The following is a 21,782-nucleotide window of genomic DNA, read 5'->3' on the forward strand; positions in this document are numbered from 1 at the left end:
ATTTCTCAAAAGATACCTGTGATATTAAGATGGCCGCCATTACTAGTATGCACTGTTAATAGTAACACAGTTCCCGTGTCTTGACCTACCATCTTCATTCCATACACACATGTGACTCTTTCTGGTTTACTATTCTGTCTCATTGTAATGTTCATCTATTCATCCCTTGGGTTGTTGTAGCTTAAGAGCATGTTTAAGGGCTGGCAAGATGGCTCAGTGGGCTCAGGGACTTGCTGCCAAACCTGGTGACCTGAGTTTGATTCTTGGAACACACGTGGTAGAAGGAGAGAACTGATTTTTACAAGTTGTCTTCTGACCTCCACACATGTGCTACGGTACACACACACACACACACACACACACACACACACACACACACACACACACACTCACACACTCACACACACACACAATTTTAAAGCCTGTATTTTAAAAATCTTATAGTGATAGTCTTCCAACATTAGCATCCTATCAATTTTTATGGTCATTCTTAAGCAGTTTTTACATTTGTTTGTTTGTTTAAGACAGGTCTTGCTATGTACCTCAGGCTGGCCTTGAACTCTAGAACCTCCTGCCTTAGTCTACCAAGCCTTAGGCTTATAGATGTGTGTTGCCAGGTGTTTACATAGGTTATTTTCAAAGGAAAATTAAGCACTAGTTTATCAGTTCTGGAACTTTTATTATGTATTTAAAGTGTATGATATGATTTTATTTGAACTTTTTCTTTTTAAAAATTATCATATAGCAAACAGTGTTACAGCACAAGACAATGGGTTTTATTATAAATTTCCATACATGGTATACAACTTGATTTGATTATATTCAACCTTCAGTGTCTTCAGTCTGCTTCTCAACATTTTGTTGTTGTTAATGTTTTCCTCAGATTAGTTTGGCTTCCTTTGCAAAATAAAAAAAACATGGTTTTTGTATTGCCAACTAATGCTACATGGCCATGTCTTGCACCTGGTGTAGTAGGTAAATTTGAGCATTATTACATGGTTGACAAAAATGATATGCCGGCCTGTGGGGTGTGGAATATATGCTGGGAACGGTTAGATCGTTGTGAAATATTACTCTTGGGTCTTGGAGGTCTGGTGCCATTTTACAGAGTGTGCTCCACTGACATGTAGGTAAACCTGTCCTTATGAAGGTCAGTTCTTCATGTGATGCATTTTACTTTTAAAGCTTCCAATTGTCAGTGATCAGAATTAAAATTGTCTAAACTTTCAAACTGCCATGACCACTTGTACTCCTGGATCTTGACATGAGGGATATTATTGTGTGTCCATCACAGAGGCCAACTAGAATGTTGACAAGAGGTTGGAACTAAGAGGATGAGACTGTCTTCAGGTGTCAGAATGGTTAATAAACACTAGTAAATGGTGGAGGTTCTATAGTTAATTCTACTACAGTATAAATGCTTTGTGTGTTTTTAATGTCAAGCAAGTTTTATCTTGCAATCCCAGGTTTTCAGAGTAATGGGATTATGTATAGGAAATTGATTCATTCCATCAGGAATTATTGAATGATAGGACCCATTTTGGAACTTGGAATATTTTGGCAGGAGCACAACTGTATCTCCCCTCATTGAGTTTGTATTCAACTTGAGGAAATGCATATAGGAAACAGAGAGAGAGAGAGAGAGAGAGAGAGAGAGAGAGAGAGAGAGAGAGAGAGAGAGAGAGAGAGAGAGAGAGGAGAAAAGAGAGGAGAAAAGAGAGGAGAGAGGGGAGAGAGAGAGAGGAAAGAGAGAGAGGGGAGGGAGAGGAGAGAGAAAGGAGAGAGGAGAGGAGAGAGAGAAGAGAGGAGAGAGAGAGAGAGAGAGAGAGAGGAGAGAGAGAGAGAGGAGAGAGAGAGGAGAGAAGAGAGGGAAGGGAGAGGAGAGAGAGAGTAGACAGGAGAGGAGAGAGAGAGAGAGTAGACAGGAGAGGAGAGGAGAGAGAGAGGAGAGAGGAGATAGGAGAGAGAGGAGAGAGTGGAGAGAGGAGAGAGAGAGAGAAAGAGAGAGAGAGCAGAATAATGGAGAATTGTATATTTGCAAAAAATATTTCCCTGAAGAATTTGAAAAGTTACAAGTGTATGCCTTGATGTGATATAAGTTTCTCCCCAGCCCTGTGCGTGTGTGCGTGTGTGTGTGTGTGAGTGTGTGTGTGCGTGTGTGTGTGCGTGTGTGTGTGTGCGTGTGTGTGTGTGTGTGTGTGTGTGTGTGAGTGCTTGTGTAACCATTCAAATGGTGGCATGTGGTCAGCATCTTTCTCAATAGCTTTCCACCTTATCTCTCTGAGACTGGGTCTTTACCTGAACATGGAGCTCAGTAGTCCATGGGCCCTTCATCCCTTCCTGGCGTTGGGATTACATGCATTGCCATGCCACCAGGCGTTGTACCTGGATGCTGGGAATCCAGCCTCAGGTTTTCCTGCAAGTGTGGCAGGAACTTTAATAAACAAACTACCTTCTAGCCTGCTTCATGCCTTTTAGATGTAAACTATTCAGTTTTCTGTAGATTAGGAAACGCTTAGTGTTTTGACAAATTGCTTCAGTTTTGCCACGTGTCTGCTACAGAGGCAAAATGTATTTTTGTCATGCCAAAATAAAACCTCTTAAGAAAGTTATTTTATTCTAAACTTTTATTTTGAATAGCTTTTTTGAGCAGTCTGTTCTGCTTCAATTTCTTTTTTCAAGATGGGTTTTCAGACAAATTCAAACAGCGGTAGGTGAAGTATGTTGTGACACATGAAAACTTGGTACTGATCATAAAGCATCATATGTATTTATGAAAACAAGGAGACATTTTATTTTAAACTGCAGTATTGAAGCTCCTATTATAGAATAAAGATCAAAAGCCCAGCTGCACGTTTAGAAAGACCAGTTAAAGAGAAACATCAGGAGAAATTTGAGATGAGTAGAAGAATTTCGATACTCAACCTGTCTTTTAGAAAACAAATGTAGTTTTAACATTTTTACCATGTCCCTGCATTTAGGCAAGGAATTATTGAGAGATTTTGATGGGCACCAAGCTGGAGAATGCAAGTTCCAGTGTGACATGGCCAGCTGATGCTCCAGGGTGAATGGTCCTGATTCAGGACTGCTCTCGATGGGAGCACCACGAATGGAATCTGGTCCCTTTGAATCTCCTTGTTTTATCTCTCATAGAATTTCTGAGGTCAGTGAAGCACAGTAAATAACCTTCACTCAGTGAACGGCCCAAATAAAATCTAGACAAACTGCAAACTCCTTGTGGAGCTTCCTCCCTGGACTGAAGAGCTTTCAGAAGCAAAGCAAAAATGGTCACCTAAAAGTTGAATGTTTTGGGAAGCAAGGTTACTAGGTCAACACTAAATTTAAAGCCAGCTTGAGAGACACTTTTTTAAAATGGCACTTAGAAATTATGGCGAATGTGGGGCCGCATATGATGTGGGTGACATTCCTGGATGCTGAAGGTCTTCAGCTGACGTGTGTGAGATGTGTCCTTTAAAACACTAACTGTGATTTAAAGTAGCAAGAGACTGTGCTGAGGCCAGGGAAAGTAAAGGCTCCCTCTCCAGCCCTTTTGTTGAAATGGTTTGTTTGAGTTCAGTAATTTTATTGAACTTGGAAAAAGAAAAGTAGTAAAAGCCACCTCCACTAAGGGAAGTAGAGAAGCTGGCCCCTGTTGATTCTTGCTTAGGAGTTAGATACGGCCTGAGATGGTAAGAAAAACTGTGGGTGAAATCCATACCAATTAGAGATCGTGTGTGTTTGGAACCATTTAAAAATGCTGTGCGGACTTAAAGGAATTAGTGTGAAACCTGTGTGGCACAGCTCCGTCATTAATCTCTAAAGAGAATAGATACCAGATGTTTACATAGCCCAAAGGACACCACGGTGTTCCCGACAGTCTGTGGTCATCGTGTCCTTAAATAGGTTCAAACGTTTGGAATGATAAGGCTACGTTATTTTACATCTAAAACTATCAATGAAAATATTTGGAAAAAGCATTCTCCTTGATAGGAAAGATAGCTCATGTTTAATTGGTATTTATTTTAAAAATTTGCCTAAAGTAACTAGAATTTATTCACCCATTTTGCATATTTCTTCAGTTGGTTCTTTAACAGACACATCCAAAAATTCGTTTTCCTTTCCTTCCTCACCTTTCCCTTCTTTATTTTCCTCTCCTTTCACCTCACCCCTCCTTTTCTTTTCTCTCTTCTCTTTCTTGCTTGAAAGGATAAGGTCTCTTTCTTCCAGTTTGGTGATTGGGAAATCCGACACTGACTTAGACACTGGTTCAGTTCCTGATGAGTGTTCTCCTTCATGGGTAGAGATGGCACAGACACAGAAAATAACTGGGTAGCCCAGGTACTGGCGAGGTGGAAACAGGCAGATCTCTTAGGCCCGATGCCCAGCAAGCCTGAGGCCAATCCCTGTCTCACAAAATAAGGTGGATGGTACCTGGAGAATGATATCCAAAGTTGACCTCTGGCCTACATGCATGTGTGTAGGCTGTAATTTTTCATTATGGTAAAATATAAAATTTACCAGGCTAACATTCTTTCCCCCCTGTGTAGTTCAGGGCATGAAGTAAATTAATGCTGTTGTGCAACTGCCACATCACCACCCAACTCCGTAGCTTTTCACTTTAAACAATGGAAGCTCCAAACCATTAAAGAGTAGTCCTTCCTGCTCCTCTGGATCCAGAAAATACCATGATAGCATCTCTGTGTGTAACTGTCACCACCCTAAACAGGGATCTATTGCCTTTCATTGGGCTTAATTTTGCTGTTAATGAAATATATTCTCTTTATTATTTGATTCACTCAGGAATGTGTCATGTGTTGGGTATTAAAAATACATTAGCAAACAAAGCAGTCAAGGTCTCTTGGTGCTTAGAACATTGTTCATCTTAAATGATTCCTATAAATAAGTCATTACTAACCAAGAGACAGGATTGGAAGTAAAAGTACTAGATTCTGTGAGCATGTTCAGTGTAGAAACTTGACCTGGACTTAAGTCTCTGGAGTCATTTCTGCATACTTTGTATCAAAAGCAAAACACGTTACAACAGTCCTTTAATGAGTTCCACTGACTGCTCTTAGTTTGGAATATCTTATATTCTTAGACCATGAGTCGTTAGGAACAGCAGAAGAGAAGATACGTGGAAAATTAAAGTTCTTTCTAGGCCTTTTGAAATATCACTTTGTTTAGTATCTTTAGGAGCATTTGAATAATGCTTATGTTTTTAGCATTTCAAATGCTTTCATATCTATTAACTCATTTTTATTTAGAGATTTTTTTTGGAAAGGAATATTGTTACGTTAACATCCTTTGGGAAACAGAGAGGCTTGGGATGAATGGGCGGGGACACCAGAATTCAGAAAACACAGACATCATGTGTCCTCTGTGTGGCCATCACCTGCTTTACCTTCCGTCCTTGCCACTCCCTGTAAAGAGCGTGTGTTTACTCTGTCCTCACAACACACAGCCTTCCACCCCGATACTAGTTATTGAACTCAGGGCTGCCCAGAGCTCATTGGACTTTGGGTAGATGACGTCATTGTCATAGGTAACCTTAGAATTTCCTCCTTGGATTCTGACACAACCTCTTGGCTTCCAAATTCTTTATTTTCTTCCTCTCATGCCAAATTTAAGTACCTACCTGACCCTTTCCCTCCTCTTATATTCACCTCCTTCATCTCCTTACCCACACCACGTGTTTGTGTTCTGGTGACTTTCAGCTCTGTATCCCTGGCTTAGTCTTTACTTCCAAGTCCACATAACACTCTGCCCTCTCAGCAGTTCCATGAGAAACTGATTTTGTGATCTGGTCTACTATGATCCAGCTGGTATGTAGGTTGGAAGCTCTGTTTGTCTCCATCATTCCAGATAGATCATAGTGACCAAAGTCAGTAAACTCTTTTCTTAATTGCTCCCTAACCTCTCCCCTGTTCCCCAGCGCCTTTGCCAATGGCTTCATGTAGAACACTGGCTCTCAACCTGTGTGCCTCAACCCCTTTGGCAAACTTCTGTCTCCAAAAATATTAACATTGCAATTCATAACAGTAGCAACTTACAGTTATGAAGTAGCAACAGAAATGATTTTATGGTTGGGGAGGGGATCATCACAACGTGAGGAACTGTGTGTAAGTGTGGCAGCATTGGGAAGGTTGAGAGCCACTATCCTAGAATATCATGGATTCTGTTTTGGTGTATAGTCTCCTCTGTGATATTCATTTCACAATCCCTCTTTGCTTTACACCATGTTTCTAGAACCATCTTTTAAAAAGACAAATAGGATCATGTTAGTAGTCTATAAAGCCTATAAGCAGATCCTGTAGTCTCATACCATTCAGCCCCTAGAATACAGAGTTGAAAAGGCAGGCAGGCCAGGGTTGATAAGATGGTTCAGCATTTACAAGCACCTGCTGCCCTTGGAAGGTACCTAGGTTCAGTTCTCAGTACCCACACTGGCTGGCTTACAACTGTCTGCAACAGCTATAGGTGACCTGATGTCCTCTATGGGCACACATAGATACATAAATGAAAAGAAATATTCTAAGTACCATTGTATTTTTCAGGTACTTAATAAAGCTAGACGAACTATGGAGGGATGTTTGACAAAAATGTAGCTTCATTTTTAGTCCTTTGTCCTGCCTGGATCTTTTACTTCTTTTTTTCTCCCTTTTTAAAATGTAAAACAGAAACAAGCTTGTTTTACATGTGGGTCTTTTACTTCCTTAGACCATTCTTGTTTGCAGAAATGAAACCCTGTGGTCCTTTACTGAGGGGGTTCTTGTTCTTATATTTACAATGGCAAGAAAGAATGCAAGAGATTCTCAAATAATATTAAAAGCCCTTAAACTTGAAAAGTTGTGTAAGTAATGTCTTTCACAGCCTCAGTGAGAATATTCTGGTTGCTGAATCTGAAGGAGCTGGAGACACAAACACTTTCCAAGTATTAATCTTACACACTTAGCTCACAGTCTGAATGTATGCCAATTAAAGCTGCTTAATGCAATATTGACTGTAGCTTGCTTTATTCATTTTGTTTTACAGTGCTGAGAATCAAGTCAGAGCCCCCTCACGGACTCTCGGCAAACACTCTTCCACCAAGCCCCAAACTCAGGGCAGACTTCAGTATTTTTTTGTCGGAAAGATAAACAAAAACATAATTACTGTTAGTAGAAAAAAGCCCGAGGCCTTAAATCTGCTGCTTCTTAATATAAGTTATTAGATTGTGGCTAAAATCTGCAACTTTATTTTCTGAGATGTTCAGTTCCTTGTACAAGGTAGATAGAATGAGATGAATGCTTATTGCTTTCTCTCCCAAGAAACCCCTTAAAATTAGAGTTGAGAAAGAAGTGAGCAAGAAGAGTCCTGAAGTTGGGGGTGCCTGCTGAGCACACAGGGAAAATGTGATGGAAATGTGTATGAATGGATATTCCCAGTTTTACAGAGCTGCAGCCCAAAGTGTGTACAACAATCAGTGCCCAGAAGGATTACAAAGAAGCTCAGGGCTCAGGACTGGCAAGAACAAACTGATGGGGAGAGGGAGAATGAGAGCTTGAAGAGTAGGAAGACCAGTTTCCTATCTTCCTCGCTTTCATATTTGAAACGACAGATCATCAGTTATCTACACGGAAAAAATAGCTAGAACACTGTCCTCTAAAGATATCACTGAGCCGACTGTTAAGGAATTGGGGTTGCTATTGAGGTTCTGGTCCTGCGGGGTCAACTCTTTGCCGTTTAGGTATAGAAGGGACCTCAGATCAAACCCCTGTCTGTCAGCAGCCTTTCTCTTCAGAGATAAGACCCACTGAAGGAACAGACTCACACTGTGCCTGACAGCAGAAGCAACTATATCAGGCGGATTGGGCAATTTACCCAACCTCCATTCTTAAGTGATCCAGGATCACCAGAGAAGTGAAAAGAGAACCAAGAGTGTGAATGAATAAAATCAGAATTACAGTTGTCCCAGGGGGAATAATATCTTAGAAAATTTAAAATTAAACAGCCCTCTAATTCATAGTCTTAGAGGTATTTTAAAGGCATTGCATTTATAAAGTTAGATGATGCTGTCAATAAAGAATAACCAGAGACTAAGAATATCAAGAAAAATGAGTTATCAGAAGATAGCCCACAATGTAGTTCACTTCTGTAGACTTTAAGTAGGTATAGATTGTCTGTGGATATAGATGCTCATAGAATCCAAAAGAGTGTGGGGGTGGTCCATAGAACAATTGTCTTCAAGCCATCAAAAGGCACAGATATAGAGTTGGAGTCAGATCTGGCTGTAATTACAACATTTGTTTGTTAACAAAGAGGGGAAAGTAGCTAAAGGAAAAATTGTAAACCACGTTATCGGTTTAATCTGAGTAGTAGGTACCTGCTAGCCTGTATATTTTTATACTTAAAATATTTTAATTTCAAATTAAAAAATTAAAATAGTGAATGATAGAAAACTTCTATAACACTGCAATATAAAAATATGATATACCCCCCATGGTGGGGAGCATACCTTTTAACAATGATGAAATGAAAAAGAATTTGACAGTTCAACCTGGGAGAAGAAAATGTAATCCTAATAATCAAGCAAGAATATATAATACTAATATAGAGCAAACAAGATACTGTTCATTCCTTTTCAATTTTTAAAGTCTGTATAAAGAAAATCACAGAAGACTTAGTTATACTTGGTATCGGAATGGGGGGAGGAGCAGGTGCAGGGTGATGGTGCGCAGGTCCTTTTGCAATGTGGGAATCAAACCATATCACCCTAAATTAACAAGTCTTTAATACATTCCTTTGTTCATTCATCACATAGTGTTTTTGGAGTACTGTTTGTAGTAGGCACCAGGCTGAATGGTTAGAAATTAAGTGGTGAACAAAACAAATTCCCTGAGGTTATTGAACTTATTTTCTGGTCCTGGAGGCAGATATCTCCAAGGGAGGTGTTTAAAGGAAAGATAATATAAACATAAAAACTTGGGAATGGGCAGGTTAGTGAAGTTAGGGATACTAAGTCTGTATCTTTCATAGTAGAAATCAATTCAAAACATCTAAAATGGCATTGTCTAGTGGTAGAAGTCTTCTGTACTGTGGAAATCACAATAAGAATGCTCTGTGTATGTCTGTGCTGTCCATGTAACAGCTATCGTCTGTCATGTTTGATTGTTGAGAACTTGACAGGTGGCTGTCTTGAAGTGGCTAGAAGCTACTGTTTTGAACAACACGGGTTTGAAGTAGGCAAATCAAGAGATATTACAATAAGCACCTTTAGAAAAAGAGCTAAACAGGAAAACTATCAATCATGGTTGCTTGTAGGTAGGTAGGAGATTGAAAGGAAACATTTCATGATGAGCCATCTGTGTTGTGATTTTCTCCTACATGTATCTATTCCGTTGATTACTAATACTTTTGGAAGACTAGATTGCAACCAAATGGGATCTTTGAAGGAGAGTTGAGAGTCATCCTTTTAAAAAAATGAGATAAAAGTTACACTGGAAATGTCAGTTCTAGTGAATAATTTGGCAAGGATTAGGGACCTAAGCCTCAAACAATTCTTGTCAGCGGGAGGCCTGTTATTGTTTGTCTTGGTCTAACAAAGAAGGTAAATTGTGGCCAGGGAGGTGAACAGATTCAGGCTATAGAAACCCCCAAACCTACAAATTTTGAATTATTTAGACTTATAGAGCTGTGAGACCTGGTGGACACTAAAAATATGACTCTTCACCAAAATTGTGCCCAAATAAAAGTTGTCATTACTAAATATTGCCCAAGCCCAACTGGAATTTAGTGTGCTCAGGATTAGTCTACCTTCAGATAATGTTTTTGGAATTGGCTTTCAATTCAACAAATTCTTGTTCAGGTTTCTAGTGTTGTGTACTGACTGGTCATGTAGCCACCTTTCTGAGATCGAACACTGGTTTAGGAGTAAGAGAAGAATGCAGGGGAGGTGGTCTCTGCATGCTCACTCACGTTAAGAGAGGAGACTAAGGGTCACACTTTGTGGACATGGTACAGATGGAATCACGTTCAGCTTGTTTATAACCTGTGGCTAATTTTAAGTTAGTTTTTTAAAAAAAAACTCTTTGAAGGGAAAGAGGAGCAGATGGGCCTGGGAAACTGAGGAGGTTTTTCCTAGGAGGTAATTGAAGTGAAAACTCTAAGCTGTCCACAGTGCTGGAGGAGTACCAGGCTACCGTTGGGTTGCAGGTGGAATAGACTTAGAAGAACTGAATGGAGCAGCATCATGGATGCGGGTGGAATAAGAAGTTTTATTGTCATTTAAAACATCTGCTGGAGTGTAGATAGTAACTACCAAGGCAAAACTTAGTGATAATCATCTGGATCACTTGCTTTGGGTCAGAGATGTCAATGAGCATGTCCTGAGTTTGCCCCTTTTATATACAAGAAGAATTAAGATACAACTGCAGATAATGTGGCCTGAAATCAAGGCAGACCCGTTGTATTTTGAGTTGTCTGTTTTCCTTGTAGTCCCTATGTTTGTTTACTATCTTGAGATGAGAAGTCCTCCAGGGGAGAATATGTTTATTAAAGATAAGACATTCTTGACACTCATAGGCTGCGATCTAAAAAGTACAGTGTATGTTCTTTGAAATGAAATGATAATAGGCCCACATCCAACCTCATCAAATAGAAACAAAGGGGCGGACGGGGGTGGGGGTGGAGGGAGCCCACTGTTTATACAGGTTTTCACATGACTTTTCTTTTTAAAAGTGCATGGAACGCATCCAAAACAAATGATGTTTTGTTGGATGAGAAGACCAAAAGGAAAGGCCTAGAGAAAGGAGGAGAGATGATGTTTCTTTAATGTCAAAACTGACATAAACACAATTCCCTCCCCCCCTCCCTTTCGCTCAAGATAATTTTCCCAACAAGGCGCAGATTGCTTCAGCCCTTGCCTATCGCCCTTTGAAGCACTTTCCTTGTTATTAGCAGTGGGGGCAGGGCTCCCTTTGAGGATTTTTACAGCAGTTGAAGAGCTCCTCCTTTAAATACTTTCACATGACGAGGGAATTCCGCTTTCAAAGTGCTGTCATCACTATGGGTTCCCTGTCATAGGACAATTTATTCCTGGGTGATGGTCCTTCTTAGCTTGATTGTCGGCAAGGACGTAGGTAACTTTCCGATGGATTTGCTTTCTGGGGCAATGCACTTCTCAGAAAGACACAACAGAACAGCTGGTGCTTTCCTTTGTTAGCCTTCGTAGTGATGGTAGCCACCATCCTCTTTACAAGTGTGCTCTATTGCAGGAATTGCTTCTCCCGTCACTTTCCCCTGGTTAACATTTGAACAACACACTGAACATCTGATTGTTAGAGCTGCCTCTCTTCCACAGTGCACAAGGACACTGTCAGTGGGAGGAGTAGTGAAATGTCTTTATGGATTTATTTTCAGTGTCTCCTCCAATGTGAATAACATAGTAAACAATAAATGAACTATTCAAACATTCGTTTCCCAACAATTTCTCTGAGAGCCTCCGTGTCATTTTACCCTTCTTGCCATGCTCTGTTCTCAAATATGGTCTTCTGAAAAATTCTGTGAGCATTAAAAATGCATATCTTTATGGCCAACCAGATCACTTGAATTGAGATACTCAAATATAATTAAGTTTCCTCATCACTACTGCCTAAGGGTGAGTTTTTGCTCTGTCTTTGTGGTGGTTTAAATAAACGAATACAAATTTATATAGCTTTCATGCTAGATCCTCTCACATTATGGCTTTTGGATTTTTCCCTTTGAGTAGTTTTTGACTATTAGTCAAAATTTATTATTCATTCGCTATCAGCTTCCCGAGGCAAAGTCCATGTCATGGTCAGCCTATCTACATGAGACATTAATCCAGTTCCTTAAAGCTTGCAGCCTCTTCCCTTGTAGTATATTTGAATGAAAGACCTCTCAACCTTGTATAAAGGAATAAGGGGTGTGAGAAGGGAGTCCCAGGCTAAAGCCAAGCTATCAGATTCTAGCATTGGTTCTGGTACTCGCCACTTCAGTATCCTCTGCTCTCTCCCCAAAAAGTTCTTCTGTTCCATGTACATAATGAAGCAGGTCCCTGCCTGTGCAGTGAGTGAACTAAGTTGGGTATCTCCCTGTGTTAGAAAGGAGAGAGAGAGAGAGAGAGAGAGAGAGAGAGAGAGAGAGAGAGAGAGAGAGAGAGAGAGCTAGTGTGTGTGTGTGAGGAGAGAATATATGTATTATTATTAAAGCACATTGAAGAGGCCTATGAACACACACACACACACACACACACACACACACACACACACGTGTTCCGTGTTTTACCCATTTACTCCTTTGCTGTATGCTTCCTGGAAACTAGTGCGCAAAGTGCCCATGCTGCCCTCTGATCTGTGCCACTGTGAGGCCATGAGTTTAGGCTGCCGCCAAGCACTGACCTCCTAGTCAGGAGGAAGACATGGAGCAATGCTGGCCAATCTCAGGAGCAGATAAATAGAAACGATGAGACTGTAAGAAGTAGAGTGGCGTGGGGGTGGGGTGGGGCACACATCCGTGCTCAATTCCTGTCTTGCCTTTTGGAAACAGGAAACTGTGGAATCTCATCTTTTATCTCTGGGCTACTGAGTCAAGTCCCAATGACTCTAACCTCCCCCCACCCCCACTGCCTCCCATACTGGTATCAGGTACCTTAAACTACTTTCAAATGTGTTCTGCCATGGAAGGTTTAAAAAGGCTAACCCACCGCATTTTCTTTCTTTTCCTAGATAAATGACTTCATTTATCACTGTCCTTAAGTGTCACCATGAAATTTACCATCGCTAGCAATTGGCACTTTGGTGATTTAACAAAGAACACCTAAATGCGTGAAACAGCCATTGCAAAAGCACACAGTGCAGCCTAGCATACGGTTGGGGTCTTTTCAGAGTTCCGAGTGTACTGAGTAATGAGTTACTTACAGCAGTGAAGAGTGAAGCTACAGGATGTTCAGGCTTAGGCTTTCCTGGTAGTTAGGAGCCCCGAGTTCACATAAAGGAACTGAAGTGCTTTGGCTCATGCTGTTAAGTTTAGCAATGACTGTAAAGCAGCCCGCACTCATGGGGGGTCCGGTTATGAGGAGTTTGGGCAAATTTCAGAGGAAAAATCCTACTGCTGGGGTCTGCATACTGTTTTCTTTCAGTGTTTGAGTATCGCTTCCTTTCTGTGGGAACAAAAGACCCCTGAAAGAGAAAACAACAATTAACACCAGCAGCTAGGCGGCCTCCCAACCTCTTTCCTCACCAGACATCAGGGCCTCACACGTCTTTGGAAGAAATGTTACAAAAACAAAAACAAATAAACCCAACCCTGTATTCCAAGTGTGCTCTGCTCACCAAGAGTTTCTTAAAATGTGGCTGTTAAAAAATGATTAGAATGCATGAAAATTGGAAGGAAAGATGCTGTTTGAGAAATAGTGCTATCTCTAGATGCCTGGGCATGCTTTTCCTAGGAAGTGTTGTTCACCCACAAGATACAGCCTGTGTACCAGATACACTTTAGACTAGGAAAGAAATTAGATGGAGATAGTTAACAGGATAGCCATCCTCTTTATTTTAACCATGTAAAGCTGGAACTGAAAAGCATGATTTTCTAAAGAAGTGTGGAATAGCTGGAGAGTTAATATCCAAATCAATTGGTTGTTTTGGAAAGTGCCCCAATGGGAAATTAGCAGTGCATCTAAGTCATGATTCTGAAGACAAGAGAAAGTAGTGACAGAGAGCTTGTGAAATCTTGGAATGCTCTCAGAAACTGTCAGTGGATCCAAGGCTGTCCCAGAAATGCACACTAGCTCAGCTCAGCTGTTGTCTCCGTGTGAGGAAAGGGTTAAACATCTATGCAACTCTCCTGTTGGGCTTTGACCCTTTCTTCCAGGTTAAAGAAGCCTGGCATTAGTCACAGCTAAGGCTTTGCCTCATCTGCTTCATCGTCCCTGAGATTCACATCTAACCAGAGGTTTTGTCTCCTCCCTTGTGGTCCATGTGCCTGTTTTACTCCAGGTTGGCCTTCTTTTCATGATGTGATCAGCTCTGAGGCCATCGAGTTCACGGACGATTTTTCCTATGGGATGCACAGGGTAGAGACAAGCTGTTCTCAGGTGAGTTGACCCCCCCACATTCCCAGTTATGGGGATCACTCTATGCTGCAAATGCTTCCCAAGTCTCTTCTTATACATACATATAGTGACAAGGCCAAAGAACTGTTCACAAGAGGGACAGACAAATAGGCTGGATCCTTTTAAGAGGCTGAATGACTAACACTGCCAGTCAGTAGCTTTAACAATGTTAAATAGTCATTGGTTGGTAGGTAGGGGGATTTCTTTTTCATTTGACCTACTATAGTGGTGAATGGGCATTTGCAGGGTCTATCATGATTTCATTAAATAGCCTTGCATAGACTGATGCAATGATAGCTTTTCTTCTGCAGTGTTCTATTATCATAATGTCTTATGGCTGCAATCCAAATACAGTCCAGGAAGATCTCAGACGTGGCTTTTCCTGGGTAGAGGTTGGAGAGAAGCCATTGGAAATGGAGGTTCAGTGGTAGGCTAGTCAAAGGGGGTGCAAGCTAAGGCAACACTTTCTGATTTTGTGTTGATGTATGTATTTGTCCATGTTTCCAAGGATGCTATTTAGTTCTGCCCTGTTCGTCTGTACCCAAATTAATGCTGCTTCTACAGAAGAAAGTAGAAATGTTTTGAGGGGGAAATGACAGTAGTTAATGTGTTGAGAGGCTGAAACTGACTGGTATTTTGTGGCTAACCAAGAGACATAGCTGAAACGCCCATACAGAGAAAGCCATGGCATACTCTACAGTAAGTAGACCAGTTTGATTCTGCCCAACAAGTGAAAGAAGGGTTCTGAGGGCTGGGGTACTCTCACATTTACTGGTACCCAAGATTCCTTTGTTGGAAGATGGTCTTGTACAGATGGAGTAAAGAAAGGTACCACTGGGCAGCTGCAGGGGCAGAGTGACCACCATGTGGCTTTCCTTGGGACTCCACTGCCTGTCCTTCACTGGGTTTCTCTCCTTCTGTAGGTGCAAGATTCTTACAGAGGTGAGGTTTTTTTACTGCCAAGAGGGCGGGATATTTGTTTGAACTTGATTATCTGATGAATTTCTGGGTTTCCTTATTACTAAATTTGTTCTTTGACAATTTCATACATATAGACGATACAGTCTACGGATATATTCTTGGTTAAAAAGTCAGGTTATCAAGTATACCCCACTCCCTTGAAAAGTGTAAGTCCTCATTTATTTAACTCATATTTTCTGTTTGCTCAACTCTGAAAAATAGGTGTAAGATGACACCGGAACTCCCTAGTGCTGGGTTTGCTCCCCAGAGACTCTAGTTGTACTGAGTATTGCCTACACAGCATCATTTTCCAGTGTTCCTCTGGTTAATGTACATAATAACTTCATTCTCCCGTTTTATAGTTGGGGAAACTGAGTCCAGAGAAGGCAGTTGCTCCAGTAAAGTTGTGCAGCTTTAATGGCAGAGCTGAGATTTGCATTTAGGTAACCTGATTCCAGAATACTCTATTAAAGAGGGGTGTGTATGGGGGGTCACTACAAAAGGCCAAGTTGTAAGAGATGTTTAAAAACTCCACAATTCCCCAGCATTTGCTTTAGTGTGATTCGGTTTTTAATTACATTGAATTACGACTGATGATGTAATAATTGTCACAGAAGTCAACTGAGGTTGTCTATTCAAGAATCTAAAATTGTTGGCAAAAGATAATATTATAGGCAGGATGGTACTCTGAATTTTGTGGTGTAGGTACATGGTACCTAGTAAACTCTCTCTCTCTCATATATATATATATATATATATATATATATATATATATATATGTCTGTTTGTGTGTGTATGCTTGTGCACACACATGCATGTATGCATGCATACCCCCTTCAAATACATATACACAGCCTGTGTGTGTGGGGGGGGTTGGTCAGAGAGCAACTTGAAAAAGTCACTTCTCTCTGTCACTTCTCTCCTTCCAATGTGTGGTTCCAAGGATTGAACCCAGATTTTCCTGTGGCTTTGGGGGCAAATGACTTTACCAAATGAGCCATCTCACCAACCTCAGGGGTTCCCTCTTTTTAAAAAGCTGCCTTAAAGTCTATCCATATGCCTACTTTCCTTTTGCTTGTAACACAGTTTAAGTTCTAAGTTCTCTAGACAGATTTTTTTAAGGCACAGGGAAACTGAGTCAGGTGATATTAACTCTCACGTCCCTAATTTCTGATGTTTATGTCTAATTCCGCCTATCCCTGCCAGGAGAGATAGCATCAGCAGTAGTTAAGGGAAGGTCTCTATGAAGGTGCCCTGAGATGACCAAAGACACTATGTCAGAATAAGGTGGCTCTCACAAAAGGTGTTCAGCAACGTCCACAGCTCCTCCCTGCTGTCATAGGCAGCTAGCAGGGGCCTGTTCCCACCATACTTCATATCTACCTCCTCCACATCTGCCGCTTGTCTTCAAAAGGCCTTGCCTTCAAGCAGAGGGAGGCATTGCTCCTCCTCTGGTTCCAAGGCCCCAGGAGTACTTATCTGGCCCGGTCTCTTCAACCCGCCAGCTGGTAAACTGCTCTCTGCCAGGGGCTTAAAGAGGTAAGCATTCATGGTTAGCAACAGATAGTCCAGTGAAGTCAGGCTCTCCTGACAATATCAGAAAAAACCTCAGGTCAGAATTCTCCATCTGGAGTGAGTGCAGGCCTAATAAATGACTTCACTTTGTTTCATAATCTTGAAGGAAACCATTAGATCCGAGTTTACTCAAGTGGTTGTCTTTTTGTTACTGCTGCTATCACTGCTGGAGTCTATCTCAGTACCCTTTAAATTTGTTTTAGAACATTATTAATTTATCTTACTAACCAAATCAACCATTCATAAATGTGAAGAATGTTTCAAAAGTTAAGCAATTTTTAGTAAAACCCGAGCCTTATTAATCTTCTGTAAATGACACCTCCTATATTGCCCCATGTGTCACAGCGGGGCTTCAGACACCCATGTGTCACAGCGGGGCTTCAGACTCAGTCCATCTCTCTTTTTCTTGATCTTTCAGTAAAAGCATAGTATTAACCTGGTGACTTCCCAACCATTTCCCTGACAAAAGATTAATATTGCAAGCACAGAGAAACAGCCCCTACTTGCACACAGGTGTCCTGAGGAACCATGGGAGGGAACAGTATGAAATGGCAAAGTAAATTGCTTCCCTTTTGAAAACTCTTTTCTCTTTCCCTACGTGCCCAAGTATAAAAGCCTAGCTTTGAAAGTGCTTCATGCTGCAGATCAAACACTTCGGAGAAGCTGACAGTTAAAAAAAAAAAAAAAGCCCAAGCGTCCTAGAGCAGGGCAAGAAAGGCCTCGAGGACAGTGAAATCCATGGCTGTGGCGCTGTACCGCGGTGGGGAATGCACTGTTTGTGTGTCTTTGGCGCGTGGTTGAGACCAGCAGTGAGGCTTTAAGGACGCCAAATTGTGTTCTTGGTCTCTTGTCTAGGATGCCCTTTCTCCGGGTTCTCTGCAGGCTCCCTCCCTGAGCATTCCTGAAGGGAAGCCTACAGCCTTCCTACAGGAAGGGCTCCCGTGAGAACTGTTTTTCCCCTTTGAACTGTTTCCATGTGCACCTTTGGAGCGAAGGCTCAGGTGTAGGGTTTCCCCGTGAAATAAAGAGTGGCACAGGCACCAAGAGAACTCTGAAAGCACACATGAGAGATTCTGTCTGGGATGAAATCACTAACAGCAGGCTTCAGAGATTTCTTCATCAGGCAACCGGTTTGTTTCAGTTACTACCAGGTGTGTTGAGTGATCCCAGCACGCATTGCCAATTGGCTGGGGCTAGGGAGCCAGAGCTCGAAGGCGGCTAAGGAAACAATGCATCACTGACAACTTCCATCCATCATCCCAGCCTCTGGCCTGGCTAGAAGCTGGAGGGAATGGGCTCCATGTGCACCCTCTCCCTTTGTCTTGAGTACTCTTAAGCCCAGACCCAGAGACCTGCGCGGAAGCCTGCTGTGTGATTCCTCTTTCCTGAGAAACAGCGGGCAGTGAACGGCAGGCACCAACGTGGTGACAGAGATAGACATGATCCCCTGTGCTCCCCTCAGGGGCCTAGCGTGAGCCCTGCAGTGGTTCTCAACCTTCCTAACACTGCCGCACTTGAATGTGGTGCCTCATGCTGTGGTGACCCCCACACATACAACTATTTCTGTTGCTACATCGTAACTGTAACTTTGCTACTGTGATGAATCATGATTTAAATATCTGATATGCAGGATGTCTGGTATGTCACCCCAAAAGGGGCTGTGACCCACAGGTTCAGAACCACTGCTCTAGAGCGAGCGTCTTGTGCTATGTGCCGTGACATCATCCATCGCTGTCCTTTACTTGCAGATAGCTGTTGTCTCCCAACTGTGTCTTTTCTCTTTCAGCCGTGTCAGAGATACATTTTGAGGCAGAACTTCCCTTTCTGGTTAGTCAGAGAACCAGTTCTTAATTAGTAAAAAAAAAGGACTAAGTTGAAAAATCAACTTAGTTCAACAGATTGAATTATCGTCATTTGGTTTTCTGAAAAATGATGTAGGAAGCGAAGACTGCATAACTTCTAACTGGCTCCAAATCTATCCTTATCACACTTTTTTTTTTTTTTGGATAGGGAGGCATGCTCAGATCCTCACAAGACAATTAATGAATGGAAGCAGAATTGCTTATTTTGCCCAGCAAGCTATGTTCTGTCAATAACCACTGTGTTCATGCACGCACACACACACACACGCACACACACACGCACGCACGCACATGCATGCACTTACGCATGCACGCACTTACGCATGCACGCACGCCCCCCACCTCAGGCTTTTATAAGCACGCTTCCCCTCTCAGATGCTGAGTGATCAAAGGGCCAGATCTGCACATGAGATCAGTAACTGTGCACCAGTCCCTGAGAATACTAACTCCTGTCGGTCTACTCTTTGAATGCTTTGGCAGGCAGAAATCAGCGTTTTCCTGTGTCCACAGGGCAAGTATATGGAGTTTTCTTAGTACATCTTAGCTGCTGATCCCTGTACATTTGGCCACCGTTGTTTATAGACAGGAAGAACAATCTGAGCTGTAGTCTTTGATATCACCTAAACCTGCATAGAAAGTGGTAAAAATAATGCAATATTTGTTCTTTAGGCCTGTTTCATATTTTCCAGGCAATTGATCAAATCAGTTCAGGGTTTGTTTTCTGTTCTTTAATGAATGGACACAGTGTGTCGTCTGTAAGGATGCACCTTTAGCATGGAAGTGCCATGGAGCCAGCACTGCTATTGTGCTGTTTGTTAGTAACTAGAGAACCCGTTTGTGTTGAACTTAGCACCTTCAGAGGACCGCTGAGAGACTAAGCATTTCTGTTGTGATAAGCACCCTCCGTGCTTTCTGTCTCGCCATCTGCACTTTCAGGTTAACCCCAGCCCCCTCGGTTCATATGCCCCTCTTAGTTTATAAGTGTTTTATGAACAGCTCAGTGGGAGGAATAGCAAAGTCATGTATAAGCTGCTTCTGCTGAACATTCACCTAAATCTTCACTCTTTCCTACCTTGCTCACTTCCTTCACTTGTGTTTCCAAAGCCACCAAGGAGGCTCCAGACACCTTGATACTTTCTCTTTCCCCTCTCTTCTTAACTGATTTCTATTGGGTCACTGGCTTGTTTATTGTCTGCATTTCTTACTGGCAGATAAGTGCTCTGAGGCCAGGGTTTGTTGCCTGAATCTTCAGAGTGTAGTAAAGTGCCTGGTGTTAGTATTCAGGCATCTGTACTGGCCTGCCCTTGGGGTTCCGACAGGATACACCCTCACTCAGCTGCAGCATCTAAGAGCACCACCTGTGCACATTCACTACATTCCCTTTTAAAAGGATCCTGCCCACCTCCCATCGTTCTCTCTTTCTTTCTGTCTGTCTGTTCCTCTCACTCTCTCTCTGCTTCTCAGCCTGTCTTTAGGTCTCTCTCCACCCATCTCTTCTCTTCTGTGGCTCCTGTCTCCAGAGGCCTATCTTCCCCTCCCCTTTCTTCCTCTTCCCTTCACTTCCCTCCCTACCTTTCCCATTACTTTTCCCCTGATTAAAGAAAAACCTCCACATTGACCTCTGTCACGTGGCGTCTCTCTCTGTCACACTACTTTTTAAACTACGACACCTGGAATATAACGGGCACTCTATAGTTGCCAATTAAACAAGTCAGAGGAGACACTGAGTCCAACCATCGGCTTCTTTGCTGCCTGCTGAGTTTTGTGTTTCCACAGCCTGTTGGAGATGGTACACAGATACCACCATTACCTCCCTGTCCCTCTGAGAAGAAGTGGGAGATGTGTGCATGTGGGACTATCACCATCTTTCGCTATACTCAGCTTCAAGACAGTTAGCACAAGTATTATTCAGTAGCCAGCCTTTGTGGAGAAGCTGAATCCATCCACTGCATCCAGCCACTGCATCCAGCCACTGCATCCAGCCACTGCATCCAACCACTGCATCCAGCCACTGCATCCAGCCACTGCATCCAGCCACTGCATCCAGCCACTGCATCCAGCCACTGCATCCAGCCACTGCATCCAGCCACTGCATCCAACCACTGCATCCAGCCACTGCATCCAACCACTGCATCCAGCCACTGCATCCAACCACTGCATCCAGCCACTGCATCCAGCCACTGCATCCAACCACTGCATCCAGCCACTGCATCCAACCACTGCATCCAACCACTGCATCCAGCCACTGCATCCAGCCACTGCATCCAGCCACTGCATCCAACCACTGCATCCAACCACTGCATCCAACCACTGCATCCAGCCACTGCATCCAACCACTGCATCCAGCCATGCATCCAACCACTGCATCCAGCCACTGCATCCAGCCATTGCATCCAACCACTGCATCCAACCACTGCATCCAGCCACTGCATCCAGCCACTGCATCCAACCACTGCATCCAGCCACTGCATCCAACCACTGCATCCAGCCACTGCATCCAACCACTGCATCCAGCCACTGCATCCAACCACTGCATCCAACCACTGCATCCAGCCACTGCATCCAACCACTGCATCCAGCCACTGCATCCAGCCACTGCATCCAGCCACTGCATCCAACCACTGCATCCAGCCACTGCATCCAACCACTGCATCCAGCCACTGCATCCAACCACTGCATCCAGCCACTGCATCCAACCACTGCATCCAGCCACTGCATCCAGCCACTGCATCCAACCACTGCATCCAGCCACTGCATCCAGTCTTTTAGACCCAACAACTGTCCTTCATTCTGCCTCTCTCCTTCTTTGGTGTTTTGATGAATAGCCTCTAAATAGCCTCTTTCTTCTCCACATATTTAGTTTATTTGGGTGGCGAGGGGGGGGGCGGCGTAACAATCCATCTATTGGAAGCTAAGAGAAAGCAACTGTGTGGGCTGGGGACTTTCCACTTTCTACATTTGCAGCTTTGGTGACCATGACATAAATATCCAGAGTCTTGCCACTGCTTCATTGGGTCCCAAGCACATCATTTGTTAATGTTAAGTTTTACTGCCCATGCAAACAACCATCACCTCTATCATGGCCAGTTAAACAGTATCTTTTACTGTGGACTTCTGCATATCTGAAACCTACCTATCCAAAGCCAAAGTCATGCCAGGGGGGAAGAGATTTCACTCTGACATGTTTGTTACAAGGGGAGATCAAGGGTCAATTCAATTAAAAAAATACTTCAGTCTTTCCAGCTGGCTGAGAGAGTTCATAGATCAAAACATAC

General features: G+C 42.6%; 1 protein-coding gene across 1 annotated transcript in view; it reads left to right on the forward strand.

Annotated features, from left to right (window-relative positions):
• Positions 1 to 21,782, forward strand: part of Msrb3 (methionine sulfoxide reductase B3) — a 114,293-nt gene that overhangs the window by 89,285 nt on the left and 3,226 nt on the right. Inside the window, exon 6 of the mRNA XM_005081520.4 lies at positions 13,995 to 14,092. Within this exon, the coding sequence (XP_005081577.4) occupies positions 13,995 to 14,092 (98 nt within the window). The remainder of the gene's footprint in view (positions 1 to 13,994; positions 14,093 to 21,782) is intronic.

This window comes from Mesocricetus auratus, unplaced genomic scaffold (assembly GCF_017639785.1).
Source record: "Mesocricetus auratus isolate SY011 unplaced genomic scaffold, BCM_Maur_2.0 Super-Scaffold_100011, whole genome shotgun sequence".
In the NCBI taxonomy this organism is placed as follows: domain Eukaryota; kingdom Metazoa; phylum Chordata; class Mammalia; order Rodentia; family Cricetidae; genus Mesocricetus; species Mesocricetus auratus.